A 25,390-nucleotide genomic window follows, 5' to 3' on the forward strand; every position below is an offset into this window, starting at 1 on the left:
TGATCTCGAACCTGGCTTTTCTGAGGCTCTAGAACTTAGGACCAATGTGAATTTTCTGTGACTACCTGGACCAGGACTTCTCAACCTCAACCCTATCGACATCTGACCTGGATAAGTCTGTACTGTGAAAGACTAGTCTGTGCATTGAAGGATATCTGGAACATCCCTCGACTCTACCAGGTTTGCCATTAGCACACAGACAAATCCCAAGTGTGAGAACCAAAAATGTTCTGAGGGGCAAAAATCACTCCCAGTTGAGAACCACTGACACAGACCAAGGCTTCTCAAGCTTTAATGTACCGTGAATCACTCAGGGATTTTATTACGATGAAGATTCTGATTTAGTAGATCGGAGGTGGGGCCTGAGATTCTGCTTTTCTAATAAACACTAAGTGATGCTGATGCTGCTGGTCCTACAGCACACTTTAAATAGCAAGAATCTAGAGTCATACTTCTGGCCACGTGTTGCCATCATTTGGGAAGCTTTGAAAAGTTCTGATGCCTAGGCCACACCCCAGACCAATGAGATCATAAGCTCCGAGGGTAGGACCAAGGCATCAGAACTAGTTTCGAGTTCCCAAATTTGAGCCCAATGTTCAGCCAAGGTTAAGGACATGTACCGTATTCATCCCTAGGACTGGAAGATAAGCACAGATGTAGACAGGCATTTAAGAATGAGGGAAGACGAGAAACTACCGCTTTCCTCACAGCATTTTTGATCTTGGTCATGCCTAGTTCTTAGAATAACTGAGAAACTAGAGAGATGTAACACCAGGAAACGGTCTCTATATGCTTCATTATACACTCTGTTTGCCTTATCAGAAGTAAAGAAAACAACTCCTCGTTCCATTTCACTGCTAGTTTTCAAAAGTGTATTTATGGACCAAATAAAGGATACTCATTTAAAGAATTTTTTCAATGATTCTTGAAATTCTGAGTATGTTATTTTCAAGACTCAAATTTTTAAAATGTGTGAATCACAGAATGTGTGACTCTCATGCCAAATTTCAAATGACGTAATGTACGGGATTTGCTTTGAAATACCTAGTTGGAAAGTGCAGATGGAGGAGGGTACTGGGACACAGACAAAACGAGCAAAATGTTAGTGATGTTGGGATGATGAGTACATGAAAGACCATCGTTATCATACTATTCTCTCCACTTTTGAGGTGTTTGAAAATTTCTATAATAACAATTTTAAAACAAATTTTATGTATCTGAAATACAGACTTCTATTAAAGACCACCCTCCCAAAAAAATCATGCAATTTTTTAAAGTTGCTTATATGAAAACTTCCCATTTGCACTGTAAAAAAATTAATGACCTATATATCTTGTAGTAATTCCAAATTCTAGCCATTCCTTCTCATTCTGCAAAAAGAAAATTATCGTTCTGTTTTCCAGACATACTCCAGAGCCTTTGCTTATTATGTCACTCAAAAAAAAAATGCCTTTCTATCTCCACCTCTCTTAAATTAAAAGAACTGTGGTTTAGCAAAGTTTTGCTTAGGGGGGAAAAACGTGCTTAAGGCTTTTTTACCTTACAAGTTAGAAAACGGGAAAAAATACCAATCACTGGTGATGAAAGATACAGAACTGAAGAAGAAAATTTGGGTGCAAACCCAGCCCAGCATTTAGATTACAGTCAGAGACAACTCTGACTGCCTCCATCTCTAGGAAATATGTGATCTAGAGATTAAAGCATCTGAAAGAGCTAAAATGATGCAACACCAGAAATCAGGATAATGATTTCATGGTATTTGGTTCATAAGCTTAGGGGCGATATAATGCTACAGGGTTGCTTTTGGGAAAGAAGGAAAACTGTTCTGTGTTTACCTTATTTCTACAGCAGAATCATAATTCCACGTTAGAGAAGTTAACAAAGTCAAGATCAGAACTCTGTCAATTCCTTGGACTAGTTCTGTTTCTTAATTTTTTCCACTATAATTCTCTTTAATCAATGTCATTTTTAAAAGGCTATCCAGTAGACATTTAAAAAGAGTAGAAATAATACACAAATATAAAATAAGCACAATAGTTATACCCATGATAAAATCACAGGCCTGACAATGCTATGTTTTGTTTTGTTTTTTTTGGCTTGAGCAATGTATGGTGATGCCACTTACTGAGATGAGGAAAACTGAGAGAGGTACAGACTGGGGTAGTGGACTGGTGGGAACTCAAGAGATCAATTTCATACCAATAAAATCAAGAACAATAGAATAAAAGGTGTTACTCTTAAATTCATGCCGTCACTTCTTACCAATGAAATCACATCCTCCATTGTTTGCCTGTTCTTTCTGTGATGCACAGAAAGTTCCGTTACACAATCTTCATCAAGGTGAATAAGCTGCAAAAAAAAAATGGGGAAACTTTATTACAAAATATTTGTTTGGAAATTTTTCAATTATCATAACTACCTTGTAAAAACAAACACCAAGATGTAAAAGCAACATGTGTTTGTCAAACTCCTGGGTAAGAATAAACATTCTCCATAATTTTTAAAGATATAAGCAGATGACGATAATTCAAGAAGATGAGATCTTTCCCAGCCCTTCATAGCCTCACCATCAATTCTTAAAATTCTGTTACGCAGCCACGGGACTGTAACTCCTTCCGACCACAAGACTGCACTGGCATTTTCATCAAAGACCAGTCACCTGCACATCTAAAACCAGTGACTAGACAACAGACTGCTAAAGACTGCAATCAGACTTGCAGCAGATTGTCCCTCAGGTTAACTTGGGGTTCAGCACAATCCCAAGAGCCCTTATGATGGTCCCACACAATCTCCATTATGCTGAAGGTATAGCAGAACACAATTTTTAAAAAGGGAGGCAGCCTCAATTCAAACTTCATTTTGAAATCATCCACGTATTCATATTCCTGCATGACGGGACCTCATCAAAAACGTATTCTCAGAACCAAACAAGGATTACCAAGAATGAGAAGACAGGAAGGGCCTGGCCTGGAGTCGGCCCACAGTTCATAAAATTGCATGAGAAGAGAATCTTAAGAAATGTTAAAGTCGTCTTCCCCATGTAAGAAGTCTCTTCACAACAGCTGCAGTAAGTGATGTTTCACTTTCTGCTTAAACTACTCCTTTACCAGAACAGTCTACACGGTTAGCTTCTCCCTCCTGTCCCCTCAGGTCTGCCTCCCTGGGACTCCTACTCACTGTGAACCAATACTATCTGACACATAACAGGTTTTGGAACTAGACAGACCTTGGTTTTAATTGTGGCATCATTAAACAACTGTGTGACCTTGAGCACATCACACCACCTCTGAGCCTCAGTTTCATCATCTGTGGAAAAAAGAAGGCATCTGCCTTGTCACAGACACAACATGTGGAGTGCCGGGTCCACATATGGAGCGGACCCAGCACTCCACACATACCCAAGTTAAATTAAATACAAAAATATAAACCAAAAGCCAGCCAATTATTTTGGAATATCTGAATAGAAAAGGTGCTTAAAAACTGGTTAACTATTTTTACTATCAGTCATAATTTTACCTCTTCTTTGGTATAAAAGCCTTTTGGAAATTGAATATTCCCATTACAGACAACATTTCCTCTGCAAGTTTTCTCTTCCCTGTCCTTTAAACTACCTTCTAATGATTAACTCCCCTTAACATCCAGGCCCTTTCTTTCTATCACACCATCCAGGTTTGCCATCAAGGTGTTAAAAATAAGTTTTTACCGTGTTGCTTTGACCTGGGCAGGATCCAAAACTTTAAAACCCTCCTTCACGATGGGCTCACCCTCAGCCGCCCAGACACTTTACCACCCAGTTAGGCACCCCCTTGTTAATGCCACCACTGCTGAAACAAAGGAAAGATTTCTGGGGTTCCTTCCGTGACCTTAAGTTACTCTCCTTGAAAGGAAAGAAAAGGAATGAAGAAGGAGGGAAGGAAGGAAGGAAGGAAGGAAGGAAGGAAGGAAGGAAGGAAGGAAGGAAGGAAGGAAGGAAGGAAGGAAGGAAGGAAGGGAGGAAGGGACAAACCCTTCTCTTTCCCATAGCCTTCTGCTCTGCACCTTTACCACAAGGTTTGTGCGAGAAAGGAGGGAAGGATAAGGAATAGGTGCTATCTTCTTTTCTGGGCCCCTAAATTAAAAAGAAGGAAAAGAATGATGTGGACAAGAAACCAGTCTGAAAAGTATGGCTCACTATTTTAAGTACCTGAATTCTCAGCCACATATACCCAAGTTAAATTAAATACAAAAACGCATACCAAAAGCCAGCCAATTATTTTGGATTATCTGGGCCCAGTTCTATGAATAGAACTGAATATAACTTCTATTTGATACAATACCTAGGTACTAGAGTTATATGTGAAAACTGTAGGAGATCATGCATAGAGTTATAGAATAGAATCTATTCCCTAAATCTCCAAGGAAATCTGGAGATTTTTTTCCAGATCTGGAATTATTTTTATAGTTTATTCTTTTTCTAAATTTAATCTTTAGTGTATTTTTTCCATTACCATTTTATATTTTTTTATTTTATTGATTATGCCATTACATTTGTTCTATTTCTAGTTCCCCTCCACCCTGCACACCCCTCCCCCACCATTCCCCCCTTTAGTTCATGAACACGTGTCTCAAGTTCTTTAGATTCTATATTTCCCATACTATTCTTACCCTCCCCCCTATCTATTTTCTATCTACTGTCTATGCTACTTATTTTCTGTATCTGCTCCCCCCTTCTCCTTCTCCCACACTCTCCTGTTGCTAACCCTCCACATGATCTACATTTCTATGGTTCACTCCTGATCTAGCTGTCCTCTTAGTTTGCTTTTGTTTTAGGTGTGGTTGTTGATAACTGTGAGTTTGCTGTCTTTTCACTGTTCATCTTTTTTATCTTCTTTTTCTTAGGTAAGTCCCTTTAACATTTCATATAATAAGGGCTTGGGTGATGATGAACTCCTTGAATTTGATCTTATCTGAGAAGCATTTTATCTGTCCTTCCATTCTAAATGAAAACTTTGCTGGATAGAGCAATTTTGGTTGTAGGTCTTTGGTTTTTATGACTTGGAATACTTCTTCCCAGGCCCTTCTTGCCTGTAAGGTCTCTTTTGAGAAACCGCTGACAGTGTGATGGGAAGTCCTTTGTAGGTGACTGTCCCCTTAGCTCTTGTTGCTTCTAGGATTCTCTCCTTCATTTTAATCTTGGCTAATGTAATGATGATGTGCCTTGGTGTGTTTCTTCTTGGGTCCAACTTCTTTGGGACTCTCTGAGCTTCCTGGATTTCCTGGAAGTCTATTTCCTTTGCCAGATTGAGGAAATTCTCTTTTATTATTTGTTCAAATAAGGTTTCCACTCGTGACTGTTCCTCTTCCCCTTTTGGTACCCCTATAATTCAGATGATGGAGCATTTAAAGATGTCCTAGAGGTTCCTAAGCCTCTCCTCATTTTTTTGAATTCTTGTTTCTTCATCCTTTTCTGTTTGGTCATTTTTTCCCTCTTTCTGGTCCACTCCTTTGATTTGAGTCCCAGTTTCCTTTCCATTACTATTGGTTTCCTGTGCATTACCATTCATTTCAATTAGTTTAGCCTTCATATGTTCCTCTAATTTGTGACTAAAATCAACCAGTTCTGTGAGGATCCTGATCACCAGTGTTTTGAACTGTGCATCTGAAAATTTGGCTATTTCTTCATCACTTAGATTTATTGGCTCTGGGGCTCTGAGTTGTTCTTGAGCCATGTTTTTATCTGTTTGTGCCTGATACATATGAGGAGAGGCGCCTTAGGTGTTCACCAGGGCAGAGCCACCTAGGTCGCTGGTTTGTGACATTGTATGTGGGCGCGGCGTCAGAGAGGGAGCAATGGCGGTCCTCTGCTTGCCCAGTCCGCCTCACCGCTCGCCGCCCTCCACCCCGCCTGTTTATCTGAGCGCAAACGTGCGAGCCCACCGCCCTACGCAGCCGCTCGGTCTCAATACTGTCTCTTCACTGGTTTATCTGCACGCAGATGTGTGACCGACCGCAGACAGCCAGCCGTGCCTCTTCCCTATGTCCGCCCATAGCCAGCCCGCACCTAGAATCCGCGCTCTCGGCTGCCTCGCACCTCCCAGGTCGGGAGATCTTTTTTTTGCCTGACTGGCTCTGCAGCTGGCTTTGCCCCTCTCACCGGTTTAGCTGAGTGGTTCGTTATTTTCGAACTCTGTATCGTCAATTTTCTGTGTGGTTTGGTTGCGTTTATTGTTGTTAGAACTTTGTTGTTTTTAGATTTGGTTGTGCGAGGACGCAAAGTGTTTCCACCTACGCCTCCATCTTGGCAGAAGTCTCTCCATTACCATTTAGTCCCCTTTATAGTTTACTCTTGATGAAACACAGTATTGAGAGAGAAAAGCAAAGACTTTGAAAAGCAAGAACAAACCTCTTCTGTATATAAGTGGTTTGATCCCCGTAACAGCTCTGCAAGGCAGGCAAGACGGATGAATGACATAACATGTAAAGCCACTCTGTGAATGCCAAAACATAACCCGAACATGTGAGACACATCAGCACACCCATATCAGAGATTAGAAAATTATAAATCAGAAAAACTCATGCAATCTGCCCAAGTCTGGCATTTTTCATTCCTAGCCCAGGGCTTTCTCTCCCCCCCCCCCACACTACCACCTCTCCATGACTGCTTCAGTAGCCATTCCAACAGAGACCAGACAAGAAATGCTTATCACAAAGGCTACAGCTACACAGGATACAGGGCCTGAGGCTGAACTAGCTGACCTATCAGATCAACTAGTTCAGCCCTTCTGTCTGGGTCCAAATCTTGGTTCTACACTTACTAGTTGTTTGACCTTGGGAAAGTTACTTCATGATTCTATGTCTCAGTTGCCTCTTCTGCTAAATGGAGACAATAATATCATCTACTTCAAAGGGTTGGTATAAAGATGAAATGAGTTACAGAAGTGAAAAACGTAAAGCCCAGAGAATAGCCCCTGACTCAAAGGTATTATCCTAAAGGCTCTATCTATATTATAGTATGGTACAATATCCAGAAAGTTCTTGGTATAATAGCACACTATTCTATTATCGTAAGTATTCAATAAATACTCGCAATTATTATACTATGGTGTAAGAAAAATGATATACTCTTTTGGAACACTCAAACTATGTATTTCACTTTATATTGCACCTCACATTAAAATAATTTTTGTTGTTGAAATCAGAGACTATCTTCATTTTGGCACCTGCTCTGCTGCAAACAGTAGTGTATCCTATCCTATTAGAATCACGGCAGAGAACACAGGCAAAGCCCTCCCACACATGGAGAAATGATGACCCCCAATGGCTGGAGACAGGCATTCACACCACCTGCTCTCCACCTCACAAGGGACACCTCCCTGCTGCCCCTCTCACGCACCTGCGCACTCTGCTGTCCTCAGCCCTCAGTGTTGAGAGCTGTTAGAATTAAGTTGCAGCTCTAATTGCATTTGCTCAATAGATACTATGTCATGAAGGGCCGAAGGTGACATGGAGAAAAGAAATGTCAGGAGCTGACAGTCACAGGAGAATCAGGAGGAGTGTCAGCTCAGGCTACGTGGCCATTACAGTGGGTGGAGTAATGAGAAGGGGCTAAAAGTACACTCTGTTTTTCTAAGACCAGCTGGCCATAGTGAAGAGTATTTCTATTTATTGGTGTGATTGTGCCCGAAAGCAGACCCCTCGCAGCCCCACCAGGTCTGCACTGCGGCATGTCTGAGACGCACCTCTGAGCTGGTCTGCTGACACGTGCAGGTGTCCCACTTTGCTGCTGAGGTTTTAATGGACCATCAGAGAACATCTCCAATTATCTGAAAAGGCTATTAAAACACTTCTTTAAAGTATTAAAACACTTTTCTTTTTTTTTTACATATTTTATTTATTTATTTTTAGAGAGAAGAAGGGAAAGAGAATGAGAGGGAGAGAAACAACGTGTGGTTGCCTCTCATGTGCCCCCTACTGGGGACCCGGCCTGCAACCCAGGCATGTGTCTTGACTAGGAATCAAACTGGTGACCCTTTGGTTCACAGGCTGGCACTCAATCCACTGAGCTACACCAGCCAGGGCTAAAGTGTCAAAATACTTTTCTAACTACATATCTCTGTGAGGCTACATTTTCTTCATATGCTTCAATGAAAAGAACATTATCAAAACTCACTGAATGCAAAAACAGATGAGTATCCGAGTGTCTTCTATTGAAGCCAGACGTAACAGAAATTCACAAAGATGTAAAGCAATGTTACTTTTCATTTCTCTATTTCCTTATTTATCAATAGGAAATAAGAACTTTACCAACCTTAAAGGGTACACCTTCCCTAGTGCTCTGGCCTTTGGCACGTGGCTTGCTTTGGGGATGGGATACTAGTAAGCAGGATGCAAGCAGAGGCTTGAAAAATGAGTATTAGGGTTTGCCCACTTTCTTGTTTTTGGGGGGAATCCAGCCATCATATCAAGAAGCCCAGGCTAGTCGACTGCACATGATGTGGCCCAACAAATAGCCAGCACAAACAGCTGGTCTTTTGGGTGACATGTGGACCACACAGCCACAGCTCAGGCACCAGGTGACTGCAGTCACACGAGCAGGCCCAGGTTAAGACCCACACAAGAACCGCCCAGCTGAGCCAGCCCGAATTGCTGATCTACAGAATGGTTCATTATTATTGTTTGAAGTCACTAAATCTTGGAGTGATTTTTAAAACAGCAATACTTAACTATTATACAAAATCTACATGTCCTTTAGTCATCTTCACATTTTTACCAAGTTCAAGTGCCATTTGTTAAGAAAAAAAATTTTTGACATTAATGTAGAAATAATTATTTAAACGATTGCTTAAACTTGCATAGCACTTTATATTAAAGTCCTTTCATACACATATTAGACCGGTTCTCAGGTGTGGTTCAAAGACCCCTGAGGATCTCCAAGGACAAAACTATTTTTATAGTGATACAGTTTTTCATTTTTCACCATGTTAACATTTGCACTGATGGGACAAAAGCAGTGATGAGTGAAAGTGCTGGTGCCGAGTAAAAAAATCAGTGCAAAGGCACCAAACTGACAAACACATTGTATTCTTTGCAGTGCATTCAGTTAAAAAAATCCAGTTTCAATGAAGACTATCATTGATGATGCCATAAAAAGTATCAGTTTTATTTAGGCTTGGATGTCTGGTGAAAGGTTTCTCAAAAATGAACAAAGTGAACTTGTCACTTCAAGGAAAACAAATGGCAGCATTTGTTGCCAATAATGTGGAGTTTTAAGAAAAACTTAGAATTTTGGGAAACTTACATTTGCCACCATGAACTTGGTGGTTTTCCAATAATTAAGACCTTTCTGATGAGATCAGTAGTGACTTTAAGAAATGTGGGTTTTTAAAAAATATAGAGGATAAGGAAAGGTGTTAATATTTGGAACGTCTGCACAAGTAAGTGAACAGATATTTTCCAAATGACCAGTGCCTAATGTTACCTGGGGAAAGATCCAATGGACAGACTAGTGGACTTTAACGTAATAAAAAAGTTCATAGATCTAGTGTCAGATTCCACATGCAACTAACCTTTAAGAAACTGCCACTTGTCAAGTTTTAATGGAATATCAAAGACTATCTCCAACTGTTTGAAAAAGCCATTAAAATACTTATCCATTTTCCTACTACATAGCTGTGTGAGGCTGCATTTTCTTCATATACTTTAATCAAAACTGACTGAATGCAGGTCAGATCCCAGTGTCTTCTATTAAGCTAGACTTTAAAGAAATTTACAAAAATGTAAAACAATGCTACTCTTCTTACTAAATTTATTTTTCATAAAAATGTTTATTTGTGATAAAATGTAATAGGTATACTACTGCTACTTTTAAATGAATCAATAAGCAAACTTTAAGAGCATGAAGGAGTCTCCAGACTGGAAAGTTTGGGAACCTAACTATAACCTCGTTACTACTCTGGGAAGTAGACAACTGGTTTAACCTCCTTTTTACAGACGAATGAGCAGCTTTGGCAAAGTTAAGTAACCTGCCCATGGTGACCAGAGCACCGGCCACAAGCCTGATTGCACAGGAGAAACACCTGGGAGCTGTAAAAATGCGCATTAATTGTTCTGGAGTGGAGCACACGCATCTTTTTTAAAGGTCCCAGTGATTCTCATGCGCAGTCCGGGTTAATAACCACTCTCCTAGAGATAAACAGGCAAATATGGTATATAATTAGGTTGCAAGTCTCCCAAACACCAATCTGACATGTAAGTCTCTGAAGTACATTTTATTTAATGTTGTAGACAATATCATTGTAGGTTATGAATCCACACAAAGATCAGGTAAAGTTTTTAAAAATTCTCCTGGATTTCATTTTACTTACAGGATTCTTGCTTTGCCACTCAACAGGACAGTTGTAATCTTGCATGACCCAGGGATGGTTCAATAGGTTTTTCACAGAAATCCGTTTCTTTGGGTCCACCTAGTGGCCATTGAGAAGTAGCTAGAGATTAGCATTCCAAACGAAGAACGCAAAACAACTCTTTTCCTTCTGAGAACTCAAAATTCATCAGAACAGATGTAAACTTTATCATCACAAAAATGCTGTCAAAGACCTTAAAATGGCCTTGGAATAAATTCTTTTAAAAAGGCAATAGAGGCAAGAAAACTATAGCAACCAACATAGGCTTAGAAGATGAATGTTTAACAAACACGAACTTCATTGGTATGGACATTATTCATGAAATTCAGTCAATCTATTGTATGATGTAATAGTCTTTTGCTGGAAAACCTATTCACAGGAAATATTCACCAATTTAATATTCAAACAGCCACAATGCAGGGCATTCATACTGAATATGCAATCTCTACCTCCCGAAGAGCTTACAATCACATAGTACAAGTTGAAAAGCGCACCTTTCTTTTCCATTTGTAATTTTCAAATGTGAAGAGAAGAAAATTAATCAACAAAGATTAAGGTTTTTTTGGCACTGAGAAGAAAGGATGAGGTGTTTTCAATCTCGTTATAGAGATTTGGTGGTCTGGCCCTACTTAATCAAGGTGGGTGAGCCTGAGGTAAATTTTGAATAAAACGTGGAGATGGCATTTAATAGATGGAAAAACTGGGAGATATTCTGAATACATAATAATGAAAAAAATTTGCACTAATAAGGTACTCAGTGTTTTCAAAGTCTTTCCTATTAATCTCACTTTATCCTCATGACAATACAGAGGAGCAGTGAAGCCAGGCCCACAATCGCCCTTTCATAGGTCAGAACTTGGGGAGGTGGCAGGCATGTTGACTGGCAGGGGGGGTGCCAGACCTCAGCATTCCTGATTTTCGTCTTGCACTCTCAGAGGCCATCCCACTGAATCGGTAGTCCTCACAGTGGGTCCCAGCAGCATCGGTGCTATCTGGGAGCTTGTCAGAAGTGCAAATTCTTAGTCTCGCCCCAGATCTATTGAGTCAGACACCCCTGGGTGGCACCCAGAAATCTGGGTTTTAACAGGCCCAGGGGGCAATTGCAACACATGCTAAAGTTTGAGAACCACTACACTAGATCATGAGGCCCACTCAATTGTACACGAGCTCATTCAAGCATCTATTAAGTATCTACAACCTACCTAATGTACAAGAGTTAGAGCAAGGAAACAGAAGATTATGGAGCAAGAGCTGGTTAGAGAAAATAAACAATATCCAAGAAAAGGAAAAAAAACCCATCAGCAAAGACAGGCAATAGAGGGCTAAAAGAAAATGCATTTGCAACGGAATTAAGAAAACACCTAGCAGAGGGTATTTGCACAGCAGACACATGAACGCAATTTTTTGAGCTAACAGATAAATGGTGCTGTCCTTCAAATACAGTACCACCACAGGCTCTTTGATGTCGGGTCGAATAGTTCTAACAGCCTCTTATTCGAAAATACTAAGTAACGAAGTTTACCTGTAGCATCTGTTGAAGAAGCAGAATGCTGCTGGGAGAGAGCCACTTAGGAACCTCGTATTTACCTCTCTAAAGAAAAAGAAAGGAAGAAAACATTTAAAAGAGTTAGGCTCAATCAGCCTTGACACAAATTTCTAAGGTAGCAACATGCTGGAGGTTTACTTCCAAGCTTGAAGACTTTACCCAGCTATAAAATTCAATAAACATTATTAATAACATAAGAAATCCATTTCTTGCCTTAAAGAAAAAAAATCCAGTTGATTAAATTCTATTACCACCTCTCAATGACCTACAGAGCAGAGGACTGGAGTACAGAGGCTGTGGAAAAACACGAAGGTTAAAGGGCTTTGGAATCCACAAGGTGCATTGTAATCGATTTTGTATTGTTGAAGCAAATTTTAGTTTATAATCTTGGAACGATTATCAGTTGACAAATAAGGTAGTAGAAGAGCATATTTGGTGACAGAACATAGGCTGTGAATTAGAAGAGATCACATGTCATCCACAAGGCAGAGTTCATGGTCACTGAGGGAAACCAGTGAAAGCCACCTTCTAAGGCAAGTACCTCTTTCAGGAATGGAACATTCAGTAATTATAATCACCACGTCATCAACTCAAAATAAGACCAGGGACTTGCTAAACACTAACACATGATAAAATACCTCTACACAACCCACCACGCACCCCTGTTTCTGACTCAGAGGAAATGATATAATCGTTAATTTCTCTTAGCGGAGAACAAATTGTTTAATGATGTCAAGATAACAGGTTAATTATTTGAGAAAAATTAAGATTGAATTCTAATTCACAGTGTACACCAAAATTAATTCCACCCAGATTAAAAAGTTAAATGCAAATACAAAACTGTAAGAGTACCTAAAGAAAGCAGAGATGATTATCTTTAGAATCTTTCTAGACATGACAGCAAAACCAAAAACTATGAAGTCTAACAGATTACAAAATAAAAAGCTGGCATTTCTGTACAGCAAAACCCATCACTAACAAGGTTAATGATCAGCAAATTGAGGAGAAAAAAAAATTTCTACCTAAATGATAAAAGATTACTATACTTCATCACATAAAATACTCTCACAAATCATCAAGATTTTACTAGCACCGAACCCGTTCTTCCCACATTTCCTCCCCCATCTCAGCAAATGGTAACTGCATTCATTACCAGTTAGTTGCTCAGACCCAATACCTTGGAGTCATCTTCAGCTCCTCTTTCTCTCACACTTCACACCCAATCCATCGGCAAAATCTATTGGTTCTACATTCAAAATATGTCCAGATTCACCTGTCACTGCCTCCACATCACTGAACTCTCTCATGTGGCACACTGCAAGAAGCTCCTAACTGGTCTTCCTGATTCCACCACTGTTCCCCCAACCGGCTCTCCACTTACCACCACCAATGTTCTTTAAACATGTGGCCTGGGAGCGCCTTTCCAGTTGCTAGATGGGACACTGCCCGATTCATGAATTGCTTAAAGCCAATTAGATCTTTAAAATAAAAAGGAGAGGGAAACCTGATCACGTCACTTTGATACCTGCCACTCTCCAATGGCTCCCCATCTCGCGCCCAATGAACTCTAAATTCCTTACCCTGGCTCTAATGCCTGGTCTGAACCCCCACATCTAGCCTGCTCCTTGCTACCTCTCGAATTCACCTCCAGACTCTCCCATAAGCCCCAGCTCCACCCAGATTAAACCTAAATCACACACAAGTCACAGTCCTGCCGGAGGGCCTCTGCACTCTTTGATCCTTCCACCTACAAAGCTTTCCCCAAATATCACCAGTGCCTTAATCTTAGGATTTGTACTTAAATACCAGTGGCATCAGTGAGGCCTCCCCTGGCCACCTTTATAAACAGCATCTCCTCCACTACCCCATCGTTTCGTGCCTACTTTTCTTTATAGTCCCATCCCCACTTGTCAAATGACATATTTATTTATTTCCTGCCTCACTACATTAGAATATAAGCTTCTTAATCACAGGGATTTTGTCTGTGCTGTTTACCTATACTATGTCTGGCCCTAGCATATAAAAGATGCTCAATTAATATTTGTTTAATAAGTGAAAAAATGAGGTTTTTTGAAAAGCATACATTTCAAAAGAAAATGGGCAAATAATCAAAGGTAATGCCCAAAACAAGAACTTTCAAATAGCCAATAAACATGAAAATGTTAAACTAATCTAGTAATTAAGAAGTAACTAATTTAAACAAAAATATGATACTATCTGTTGCCTATCAAACTGACAAACTTTCAAAATAATCACTATTGCCCTGGCTGCTATGGCTCAGTGGATTGAGTGCCGGCCTGAGAACCAAAGGGTTGCCTGTTCGATTCCCAGGCAGGGCACATGCCTGAGTTGCAGGCCAGGTCCCCAGTGGGGCAACTACACATTGATGTTTCTCTCCCTCTTCCTCCCTTCCCTTCTCTAAAAAGTAAATAAATAAAATCCCTCAAAAAAAATCACTAGAAGTAAGAGTTCAAGGACAAGAGTGCTATATACACAAGTGGAGAGTATAAACTTTTATGAAGAGTAATTTGGAAATGCATATGTATAAAAAGCATTTAAGATTGCATATCTTCCACCCAGCAATTTCACTTCTAGCAATTTATCCTCAGCAAATACTTTGGTATGCAAAACTTTATAAATAGTAACATTCAGCACAGAATGGTCTATGGTAACTTTGGGAACTAAGGAACACAGTCTGATATGGCAACTTCAGAGGGTGCACAAAACTAATGAAAGACAAAATTAACTGATAAAGACTCGGGTTAGAAACATAACTAGGCCCAGGGACACACGGCAAGCACAGACACACACAGGCCAACAGTAATGGAACGAGGCTAGAAGGGTGGAGGCGTGCAGGTGGAGGAGCCATGGACTAGCCCTGGCACTGGGGTTCTCTGCTCTTATGAACTGTCTGAAACATTAAGTCTTACCAGAAATCAGTCCCGCTTAAAGGTGAGGGGTGAGACAGACAGGTATGGATTTTGATTATGTTAAAAAATAATCAGTTTCAAAGAAGCCTTATCAAGCAATAAATTTAAAAACAGAAGGTGCTGATGTCAAAACAGCTCAAACTCTGACTCAACCTCTCTGATGAGAGCAGACAGGCTGACTCACAAAGTGTTTCCTAGGAAGCGCGAGAGCTTTCCTTTTATAAAAGCCATTCATCATTAAAATGTCCCTTCTCTCTTGTCTAAAGCACCCACTGGTACCCAGAAAACCCACCTGTATTTACACCTTGCCAGGGCACCTTAACACCTGCCAGTATCCGAAACTGACGAAGTTTGTTTCTGAATTATAATAATGAAGCCTCTTACTCATTTCTCCTTACTCTCCCCTCATCCATGGCCAACTGAACCCCAAGTTGATAGGCTCCGGGCCTATCCCCAGGAAGGGGGATTTTTAGATGCTAACTCTTTAGGACTCAGCAGTAAGTCACAGCTGCCTGGGTCCTGACCTAATTGGCCCCACTCCGCTATCTGAACTTTTCCTTATTCCTGAGACTAAGGCTTCTCATAATTCAAAACTTGAGTACCTGACTTGCTTTTTTCTTGGCCAACTGACCATCTGTCTGATACCTCAAAGATTTTACCTTGCTCTTGCCAGGGTTCCAGGGAAAGTAGAGACCAGCCTGGGGTGAGGATTCTCCTACCTGCTTACACTGATCTTACGCTGATGACCTACGCTGTGATCTCCAATCACAACCTGCTCCTATAGTGTCCTCTGTCAGAACCCCCACCCACTCCAACAGGTCTTCCTTCATGCTGACTGCACGAAGAGCCATTTGCTGCTTCCTCCAGGTATGACTTACACTGGGTTGAATGGTGTCCTCACCACCCCCACAATTCATGCCCACCCAGAACCCGTGAAGGCACTCTTATTTGGAAATAGGATCTTTTCAGATGCAATCGAGTTAAGATGAAATCACAGTGGGTTAGAGGGTGGACCACAGTGCTGGGCTAAGAACTTGATGTTAGCTTCTACTACTGCTGCTGTATCTACTACTATTACTGCTACTGTACTACCTGTAAAACGAGTAATGTCACTTATAGGTTTACAAAAGAAATAAAAGAATGTATGCAAAAGCACTCAGCACAATGCCTTGCACATAAGAGACAATAAATGTTTGTTCAATCTGAAATAAACAGGACAGTGCAGTAGGGATACTCAAAAAGCCATAGACTAAAGATGGGCATGTTGACCGAAAGCCATGCATGCCAGAGCACAAAATAATCAGTACAGTGGAAAAAAAAAAGCCAGTCATTCTGAGGAATGCCACACGTCCTCCTAATGGAGCTCTGTCTCACTGCAGTTGCCTCAGGACCTCAGGACTGCCTGGCAAGAAACACATAAACTAGTCACGTCCTGCCCCTGTCGCCTCCGGAACTGTGCCCACCCACTTCCTGTTTGGACGGAACCACTCTGGAGAGTGCCTTCCACAAGGCATGAGGCCTGTGACCCAGCGCCATGACCCACCTTCTCAGCTGCATTCTCGGCACCGAAATACTGGCAGAAATAAAGTATAGAGCAGAGTTCTGCTGCCAGGCTTAATCCCACATCTTATTTGTACACAGTACTTAAAATACACAGGGCATATGTATAAATATCTTTATCCTGTGCAGTAGGCAGGGATTATTAACCACATTACACAGATGAGGAAACTAGATCTCAGGGAAATCAAATGCTTGTTCAATATTATAATGCAACAGCTCTCAACTGGGGGTCGTTTTCTCCTCCAGGGGACATGAGGCAGTGTCTGGAGACATTTTTCATTGTCATGACTTGGTGGCTACTATGGGCAGAGGGGGCAGAGGCTAGAAATGCTGCTAACACCCCACTGTGCACAGGACAGCTCCCACCACCAAGAATTATCTAGTCCAAAAATGCCGACGGTGCCAAAGTTGAGAAACAGTGTTACAGAGCAAAATGGGGAGAGACAGGACTAGAGGGGAGAGAGGCCCAGTACTTTTTCTACGGTACTGCGCTGAAAGGTCTAAGGAAGCCGAGAAGTACGCAGAGAGAAAGGCTCCTTATTTAAATATTGAAAGTATATGTCTAGGGTTCAGACAGAAAAAGCCTTGAGAGGAACAAGTCTGCTTGGGAAGAGCAGCTGTACAAATGACCCTGTGACGAACGGAGAGAGAGAAAGAAAGAACAGGCCTGGACACGGACAACAGTGTGGTGACTGTGGGGGTGACGGGGAGGGGGCAGTGGAGGAAGAGGGTTACTGGGGGTAGAAATGGTGATGGAAATTTTTTTAAAGGCCCTGTGACAACGAGAGGTGTGTGCCCCTCAGCCCTGGTGTAAACTCAGTCTCAGGAGGTCTCTCTTTAATTTAAGGGACACTGCCTTGCAAAAGAGGACAAGAAACAGGTAACACAGGGAGATACCAAGTAGGAGAGGAAAAAAATCTGTGGGCTAAGGAAATAATTCTGGGAATCCTGACAGGCTTGAAATTGTTCATTTTTCACAGGGAGCTAAGAAAGGCAGGCAATTGCTCCCACACATAATCACCGCACTGGACTCAGCTCTATAATTGTAAAATATAATCTCGTTAAGAGATAATTTGCTCATTTTCTTTAAAATTATAAATTATACTTGTTAGAAAGCTATTTTACTTTCAAGCTATTCAACTTTCATTTACTAAATTATTTAGACTTCCCTAATTTTTGTGTACCCAGAACTAGAGCACAGTCATGCTTGTCTTTGAATGCAGGGACGGCAAGGGAATGCAGGTGACATTAATAAGATTAACACTCAGTCTATTAGCAATCACACTGGAAACTGCATTTTAGTTAAAATGGTCAACAAATGCAAAGAACACACAAAGTCTGCCTCTTACACGAGAGTCACAACCAGGGCGTCAGATGTCGCTGCATTCTTCAGTCAAACCGAGAACGGACGGAAGTATTATTTCCAAGTGAAAAATCTTAGAACATTCTAGGCAAAAATGCATACTGCATGCAAGTGATACAACCCCCTAATTAGATTCAACCAGCAGACTATTACACCGCGACTCGGAACAATAGTTCTGAGCCAAGATTACAATAAATTTCAAAATCTATAACGTGTGAAATTAAATTCCACAATAATGCATAAAAGTCCTAATTTGAATCAATTTTCAACTTGCAAACACATGAAAAACTAAAAAATGAAACTCGGAGGAGAAACAAAGAACATAAAGTATCAGTACATAATATTAATTAAGAAGGCTAAGTCTCTACTGAACAAGAATTAGACATTTTGTACCTATTCATCCCACTGCAGAAATATTTTTGATTTACCAAAATAATCAAATATCTACTGTTGGGATATGACACTTCCCTATTATCTGGAAGTAGTTCTCCTCCCCCAAAGCATTAGTACAGGATCCACTATTGCACTCGAATAAACAATAAAAGCAGAGAATACTGAAGTTTACAGGTTGTTACATATACCTTGTATTGGTGAAACAACACATTAAACATTAAAAGAGCACAGAATGAAAAGTCACCCTACCCCTGAAGCCTATATAACTTTATTAACTAATGTCACCCCAATAAGTTCAGTTAGAAAAAAAGAAAAGTCGCCCTTCCAGCTCTCCTTCCCAATATTCCTCTCCAGGAAGAAGGGCAACTAATATGAATATAACCCACCTCCATTTTTACAGCACTACGTTTACCGTTCTATATCTTGGTTTTTTCCCTTAGCGTTGTCTCTCAAATATCATTTCATATCAGTATTTAAAGAGCTTCCTCATTCATTTTTATGGCTGTAGAATCGTCTACTACGAAGATGTACTACAATCTAACAACATTTTCCAAAAGAAAAAGAAAGCATTAATAAGACTCACAAGAACACAAAATACTAAGAAGTAAAAAGGTGATCAAACAGTAAACAAAATTGTGTTTCTATGCTGTGAGAATACAGACTTTTTAGATTAGAATTTCATACAACCCAAGAGAACACTTAAGGCCAGCTCTCCAATCCTGCACATTCATTCACTATTATTAACACCATGGATATGTTACCTAACCATCCCTTTCAAAAATGGAATAGACCTTATTCCATCAAATTATGAATCCATTAACTTGTAAACATTCCATTTTACAAATACACCACGGGGAGAAAGTCATGGCAGAATAGCCAGGAAAATTTCAGAGGAAAAATAAAATAAAGAGAGGGTGCTAATTCTACCAGACATTAAATAAATGGTATTCTAATAACACAGTAGTTGAAATAATTACATTTAAGACAAGAGCAGACAAAAAGATAAATGCAATGAAATAAACAGCTCAGAAAAATATGTAAATGCTGGGATTTACTATATAATAAAACTATCATTCCAAATCAATAAGAAAATGATGAATTATTAAAAAGTAGTGAGACAAGCAATTATATTTTAAAATAAATAACCAGGATAAAACAACTTTGGTACATTTATACAATGGAATACTACTCAGCTATAAAAAAGAAAAAATCTACCCTTTGCAGTAGCATGGATGGACCTGGAGAACATTACACTAAGTGAAACAAGCCAGTCATAGAAAGCCAGTCAAATACCCTATGATTTCACTCACATGTGGAATCTAATAAACAAACTAAACTAACAAGCAAAACAGAGAGAGACTCACAGATAGAGACAGATGACAGCTCTGGCAGCAAGGAGAAGGAATCGAGCCAAAAAAGAAAAAGAATTCATGGACACAGACGGCAGTGCAATGACTACGAGGGGATGGGGGGTAGGGAGAGGTGGAAGAGGCTATAAGTGGCATAAATGGTAACAGAAAAATATAGTAAGACAAGATGATAAATAAACAAACAAACTAGCTATTTGCTTAAAATAATACTGGATCCCTAGAACTATCACAGATCAGGCTTCCCTGATATCATCCCTAAGATGATATAACAACTAAATATAATATGGCATCCTGGAAGAATCCTAGAATAGAAAAAGAACATTAAGGGAAAACTAATGAAATCTGAATAAAGTACAGTTTACTCAGTAGCAATGCACCAGTGTCGGTTCCTTAGTTGTGATGAATGTAAGATGTTAATAATAGAGAAAACTAGGTAAGAGATAAATAGGGACTCTATTATCTTTGCAACTTTCCTATAAATCTAAAACTACCGTATTTTTAAATAAAAATTTTATTAGAAAAGAAAAACGTGTGTTTCCATCTTGCACCAATATTAATTCCTGATAAATCACAGAATTAGTATTTAAAAATGTAAAAGTACTGGAAAAAGACATGGGGAATATTTTAAGTATCTGGATTATAACACATAGAACAAGATGTTAATTTCCTTAGGATGCTCTACGGCACAGTAGCTAGGGACACACACTCTGTCCAGACCATCTGAGTTCACATTCCAACTCTGCCAACAATAATTTGGATAACTTTAGGCAAGTTACTTCCCTCTCTCTGCTTCACTCCCCTCATCTTGAAAAAAGGTACGATAACAGTACCTACCTCATCTCGCTATTTATTGTGAGGGTTAAACAAGCTGATCAACATTCAAATAAAAATACCTGGCACATAATCACATGCAATAAATGATAGGAATTATTATTACTCCTTATTGTGGAAAGATTCTTATATTTAATAAGAAAATGATCAACAACCTTAGAGAAAAATGAGCAAATGCCATGAAAATGCAGTTCACAGGGGAAATATACATGCATTTAAAATAAGTTCAAAGTCTCTAATAATCTGGCACATGAATAAAATATCAGATGCCATTTTCACCCATTCAGCTGACCAATATCCAAAATTTTGATAAGTGACAGTATTAGAGAGAGTGGGGAAACTGGCACTCTATGTACTGCTGGTGAAATAATTTGGGGAGAAAATGCTAGAGCACAATTTGACAATATCTGTTCATTTTTCAACTGTCGTACCCTATGATCCAGCAATTCTACTCTGCAGTACATATGTCCAAGGAGGTATGTACAAGGATGATCACTGAGCATCACCAATACTAGTGGGAAAAGGAGAAAGTAACTGAAATGTTCAACAAGAGAAGAGCTAGCTACACTATGTATAGAAAGGAGTTAGTGTCATATGTAACATGGCACGTATTGTTGAGTAAAGAAAGATACTAAATAATATTAGCATGAAACCACTTCGGAGAAAAATACAAAATACTTCAAATACAAATAAAAGATATGGAAGAACCAAGGTGATAACTGTAGTTACCAATGTGAAGGTTGCAGAGTAGAGAACAGACATTGAAGGAGAGGTCAAGAGGAGTTTAGTTATCTGTAATATTTTAATTATTATATAGAGAATTTTTAATGTATTACTTGAATAATTAGAATTTTAAATGACAAATGCAAACAAAGGAAATTTCACTATAAATACCATGCAGACATTAAAAAAATAATGAAAACAACCTGCACACGCTGCTGCGTACGAATATGAAACATTTCAAAGCAAAGCAATCAGTTTTAAAAGGAGGAGGGATCAAAGTCCATTAACTATAGATTATTAAAGTCCAGAGGACACATACACATAAAGGTTTATGTGCGCATAGATAATTCCCACAAATATATATTGTAAATTTCTAAATAGTTACTTCTGTGGAAAAAAACCAGAAGGTTAGATGGGCAGGAAGCTTTTTTTTTAATTGTAAACTCTTTAGTCCTGTTTTAACTTCTTACCATATCCACTGTGTTTTTCATTACAAACACAAATAAGCAAATGTCAGTTTCTTGATAAACTACGAGGCTGGGTGATTCAGGCCGATGTTCTAGGAAGGAAGCAGGCAAGCCCTGGGGATGATCGTTCTACCGTGGATCACTAACTCTACAGCAGAGAGTCCTCGAACATTTTCAGTAAAGGAACAAACAGTGAGCATTTCTGGTTCTGCGGGCATGCCCTCTCTGTCACAACTGCTCAGCTACATCACTGCTCTGCGAAGGCAGCCATAGAAAATACATGAGCGTAAGAGGTGTGGCTGTGTTCCAATAACATTTTATCTAAGCACACAGGTTTGGGGCCTCATTTGGCCTCTGCTCTGTATCCCCTGCCCAAGAAGACTGACTGAGGTTTTACCTAACGTTTCCTTGCCTTCAGCAGTCCAGAAAAGAGTTAAACTGCCTAGCTATTTACACATCTATAGAATTGTGCATTATGCTCCTTACTCAAGAGGCAGGGTTGGTAGGAATAATTTTTTGACAGATCAGCTAGTACTTTCTAATAGGATAAGACAAAAATCTGTGCCCCCTTCACTCCCTGCCCACCTACCTCTTCCCGATTAACTGGTCCCTAATGCCTGGGTATTACTTGAGAGCTGAGTGCATGCCCTCCTGCCGAGTATTCTTCTTACATATGGATTACATCATTTTAACACCACAAATCAAAGATTATGGCCCTATATAATCATTGCTATAAAGAAGAGATATAATTATTCTTAAATCAAAGTTTATAGGCAATGATTTTATACAGTACTTCAGTTGTTTTTTATGAGGCATATATCCACAGGGTATATGAAACTTAGATTGCTGCAAGTCAAACATCTTTACTGAAACTTTTGTGTGGTCAAGGCAAGTATTCAGAACTTCTCCTGGATGTAATTATTAAAGCCATCCTTAATGGAATAAGGTCTTATTGCCATTCCCTACTGCTCATAGCCAACAAATCAAGCACTCTTAGAAGGCTCCATATCACAGAAGGGTATCAATCCTAGCCCCAGTTACACCGACAGTCATTTTTGTCCTTGTTCGGCACAGCCATAACTTCATGAAATTTCCAGAAAAAATAATCCCTAATTTACTGTCACTCAATTACTTGGCTGAGAGCTCTGGCTGGCATAGCTCAGTGGATTGAGCGCGGGCTGCAAACCTAAGGGTCGCAGGTTTGATTCACAGTCAGAGCACATGCCTGGGTTGCGGGCCAGGTCCCCAGGGGGGACCATGCAAGAGGCAACCATACATTAATGTTTCTCTTTCTCTCTTTCTCTGTCCCTTCTCCTCTCTAAAAATAAATAAATAAAATAATTTTTTAATGTAAAATTTTAAAAAATCATAATAACTTGGCTGAGAGAGGTTACATTAACTGAGGGGCTACCTAAAGAACAGGTAGAGTTGATGTTGGCCGTTCATTCTTCCCAACTGGTGGTCTTCTATGGCGGTGCCCATGCACTGCAGCAGGCATGTAAGAAGATATTCTCAGGTGTGGGGAAAAAAGTATTAGGACTTCAATTTATGTTCATTGTCTATCTAAAAAATCAGACAGAAATTAAGCTTTATTAATACTTAGCACATGAATTGGCACTGGAACCCTCACTAGTCCCTACATAACCTGTGATTCTTCTTCGACTGGGGCGGTGATGCACGAGACCACTCTCTGTATAATGTGAAGGACTGTGCTTTACAGAGCCCGGTTAAATGAACTTACAGATATAGTGTCTGATTTATCGGTACGAAATCCTCACAAAATAGCCAAGTGGTTTTAAGGAGATTCTCGCAAAGAAGCCACAGCTTAGAGATAAGAATATAAATACAAGCATAACAAAAAAGAGCTGACATCTCTCCTTTCAGCGTGAGCCCATTAGCCAAAACGCCAGGTTAAAAAAAGACCTAATCAGAGTTGTCTCAGAACTTGAAATTAGCAAGACTATTTGAAATATAGACTTATGAACATTATTAACAATGAACCTCAAGTCTAAGTATACACATATATGGCTGTATGGCCCTCACAATTACGAGATTTTTTAAATCCAGAATCCAAAATATATGAAAACAAATCTCTACAACTTCTTTAGTGACGTTTAGAGTCAAGTAACCACATCAAAGCAAATTCCAGGTGAACTGAATATTTAAACATTTAAAAAAAAAGAAACCATAAAAGTACTAGAAGAAAACAGGGGTGTCCAACCTTTTGGGCCACACTGGAAGAAGAGTTGTCTTAGACCCTACATTAAATACACAAACACTAACAAAAACCAATGAGCAACAACAACAAAAAAAGGTTTTAGGTTAAATGTACAATTTTGTGTTGGACCACATTCATAGTCATCCCAGGCTGCATGCAAGCTGTGAGCTGGATATCCCTGATTCAAAGTAGAAAAGCCTTTCCAAATATGATAATGTGAGATTGATAACTGTGATAAATAAAAATTAAAAATTCCTGCATAGCAAAAAAAAAATCTTACTCATAAAAATCAAAAAAAGTGATACACTGTACTGATGGGGTATAGAAAAATAGGTATTTTCATGCTATTGCTAGTAGTTTTATAAGCTGATGGAACTTCCCTGGAAAGCAATCTGACAATACCAAAATTACCAATTCACGTACCCTTTGACCCAGTAATTCTTCTCTAGGAATTTTCTTACAGATGTATTCACAATGTACAAAATGCCAACCTGAAAATTACTTAAATGTCCAATAACCTCGGATCACTTAAAGTAAAATATGTGTACACACTGCAATTCTATGCAGTCATCAGAAAGAAAGAAGGTTCTACTGTGTACGAAATGGCATGACCTCCAAGACATACTGTTGAGGCGATAAAACAAGATGCAGAACAGTGTTTGTCATATGCTACCATCTCTATGAAAGGACTGGGAAGGGGGTGGCATAAAGCGGTAAAATATACAATCCCTTACATACGTATACATTCACTAATCTGAAAAATACATAAAAATCTGATACACACTTTGTCACCAGGTAGATAAATAACCTCATGCTCACAAATTTGAAAAATTAGATGAAATGGGCACATTCTTTATGTCCAAAACTGAATTCCAGATCGTCCCTGCTCTCCCAGGAGTCTTTTCCATCTCAGTAGGTAGCAGCTCCAAATTTCTAGTTGCTCAGGTTACTCCCCTCATCCCATCCATGAGCAAATCATATTAGTTACATTTGCAAGTATAACACGAAATATGACAACTGGACTAACGACTACCAACTTAGAATTATTTTTTTTAATTTTTTTTATTGATTATGCTGTTACAGTTGTTCTATTCCCCCCCTTCATTCCCCTCCACCCTACCCCCCAGCCCCACCATTACTCCCCCTTTAGTTTATGACCATGTGTCTCAAGTCCTTTAGATTCTATATTTCCCATGCTATTCTTGCCCCCCCCATCTATTTTCTATCTACTGTCTATGCTACTTATTTTCTGTACCTTCTCCCCGCTTCTCCTCCTCCCACTCCCCTGTTGCTAACCCTCCTTCAGATCTTCATTTCTATGTTTCCACTCCTGATCTAGCTGTCCTTTTAGTTTGCTTTTGTTTTAGGTGTGGTTGTTAATAACTGTGAGTTTGTTGTCCTTTCACTGTTCATGTTTCTTTAACTTCTTTTTCTTAGATAAGTCCCTTTAACATTTCATATAATAAGGGCGTGGTGATGATGAACTCCTTGAATTTGATCTTATCCGAGAAGCACTTTATCTGTCCTTCCATTCTAAATGAAAGTTTTGAGCAATCTCAAAGGATAGAGCAATCTTGGTTGTAGGTCTTTAGATTTCATGACTTGGA

General features: G+C 39.5%; 1 protein-coding gene across 5 annotated transcripts in view; it reads right to left on the reverse strand.

The window, feature by feature from the left end:
- MELK (maternal embryonic leucine zipper kinase) overlaps positions 1 to 25,390 on the reverse strand; it is a 78,585-nt gene that overhangs the window by 25,412 nt on the left and 27,783 nt on the right. For all 5 annotated transcript variants that reach the window (XM_037144535.2, XM_037144536.2, XM_037144532.2 and 2 more), the window contains 3 exons: positions 11,905 to 11,973; positions 10,344 to 10,442; positions 2,263 to 2,349 (listed from right to left, as the gene is read on the reverse strand). In XM_037144535.2, coding sequence (XP_037000430.2) covers positions 2,263 to 2,349; positions 10,344 to 10,442; positions 11,905 to 11,973 — 255 coding nt within the window. The remainder of the gene's footprint in view (positions 1 to 2,262; positions 2,350 to 10,343; positions 10,443 to 11,904; positions 11,974 to 25,390) is intronic.

Source organism: Artibeus jamaicensis, unplaced genomic scaffold (assembly GCF_021234435.1).
Source record: "Artibeus jamaicensis isolate MK-2021 breed Jamaican fruit bat unplaced genomic scaffold, CSHL_Jam_final scaffold_1964, whole genome shotgun sequence".
Lineage (NCBI taxonomy): Eukaryota > Metazoa > Chordata > Mammalia > Chiroptera > Phyllostomidae > Artibeus > Artibeus jamaicensis.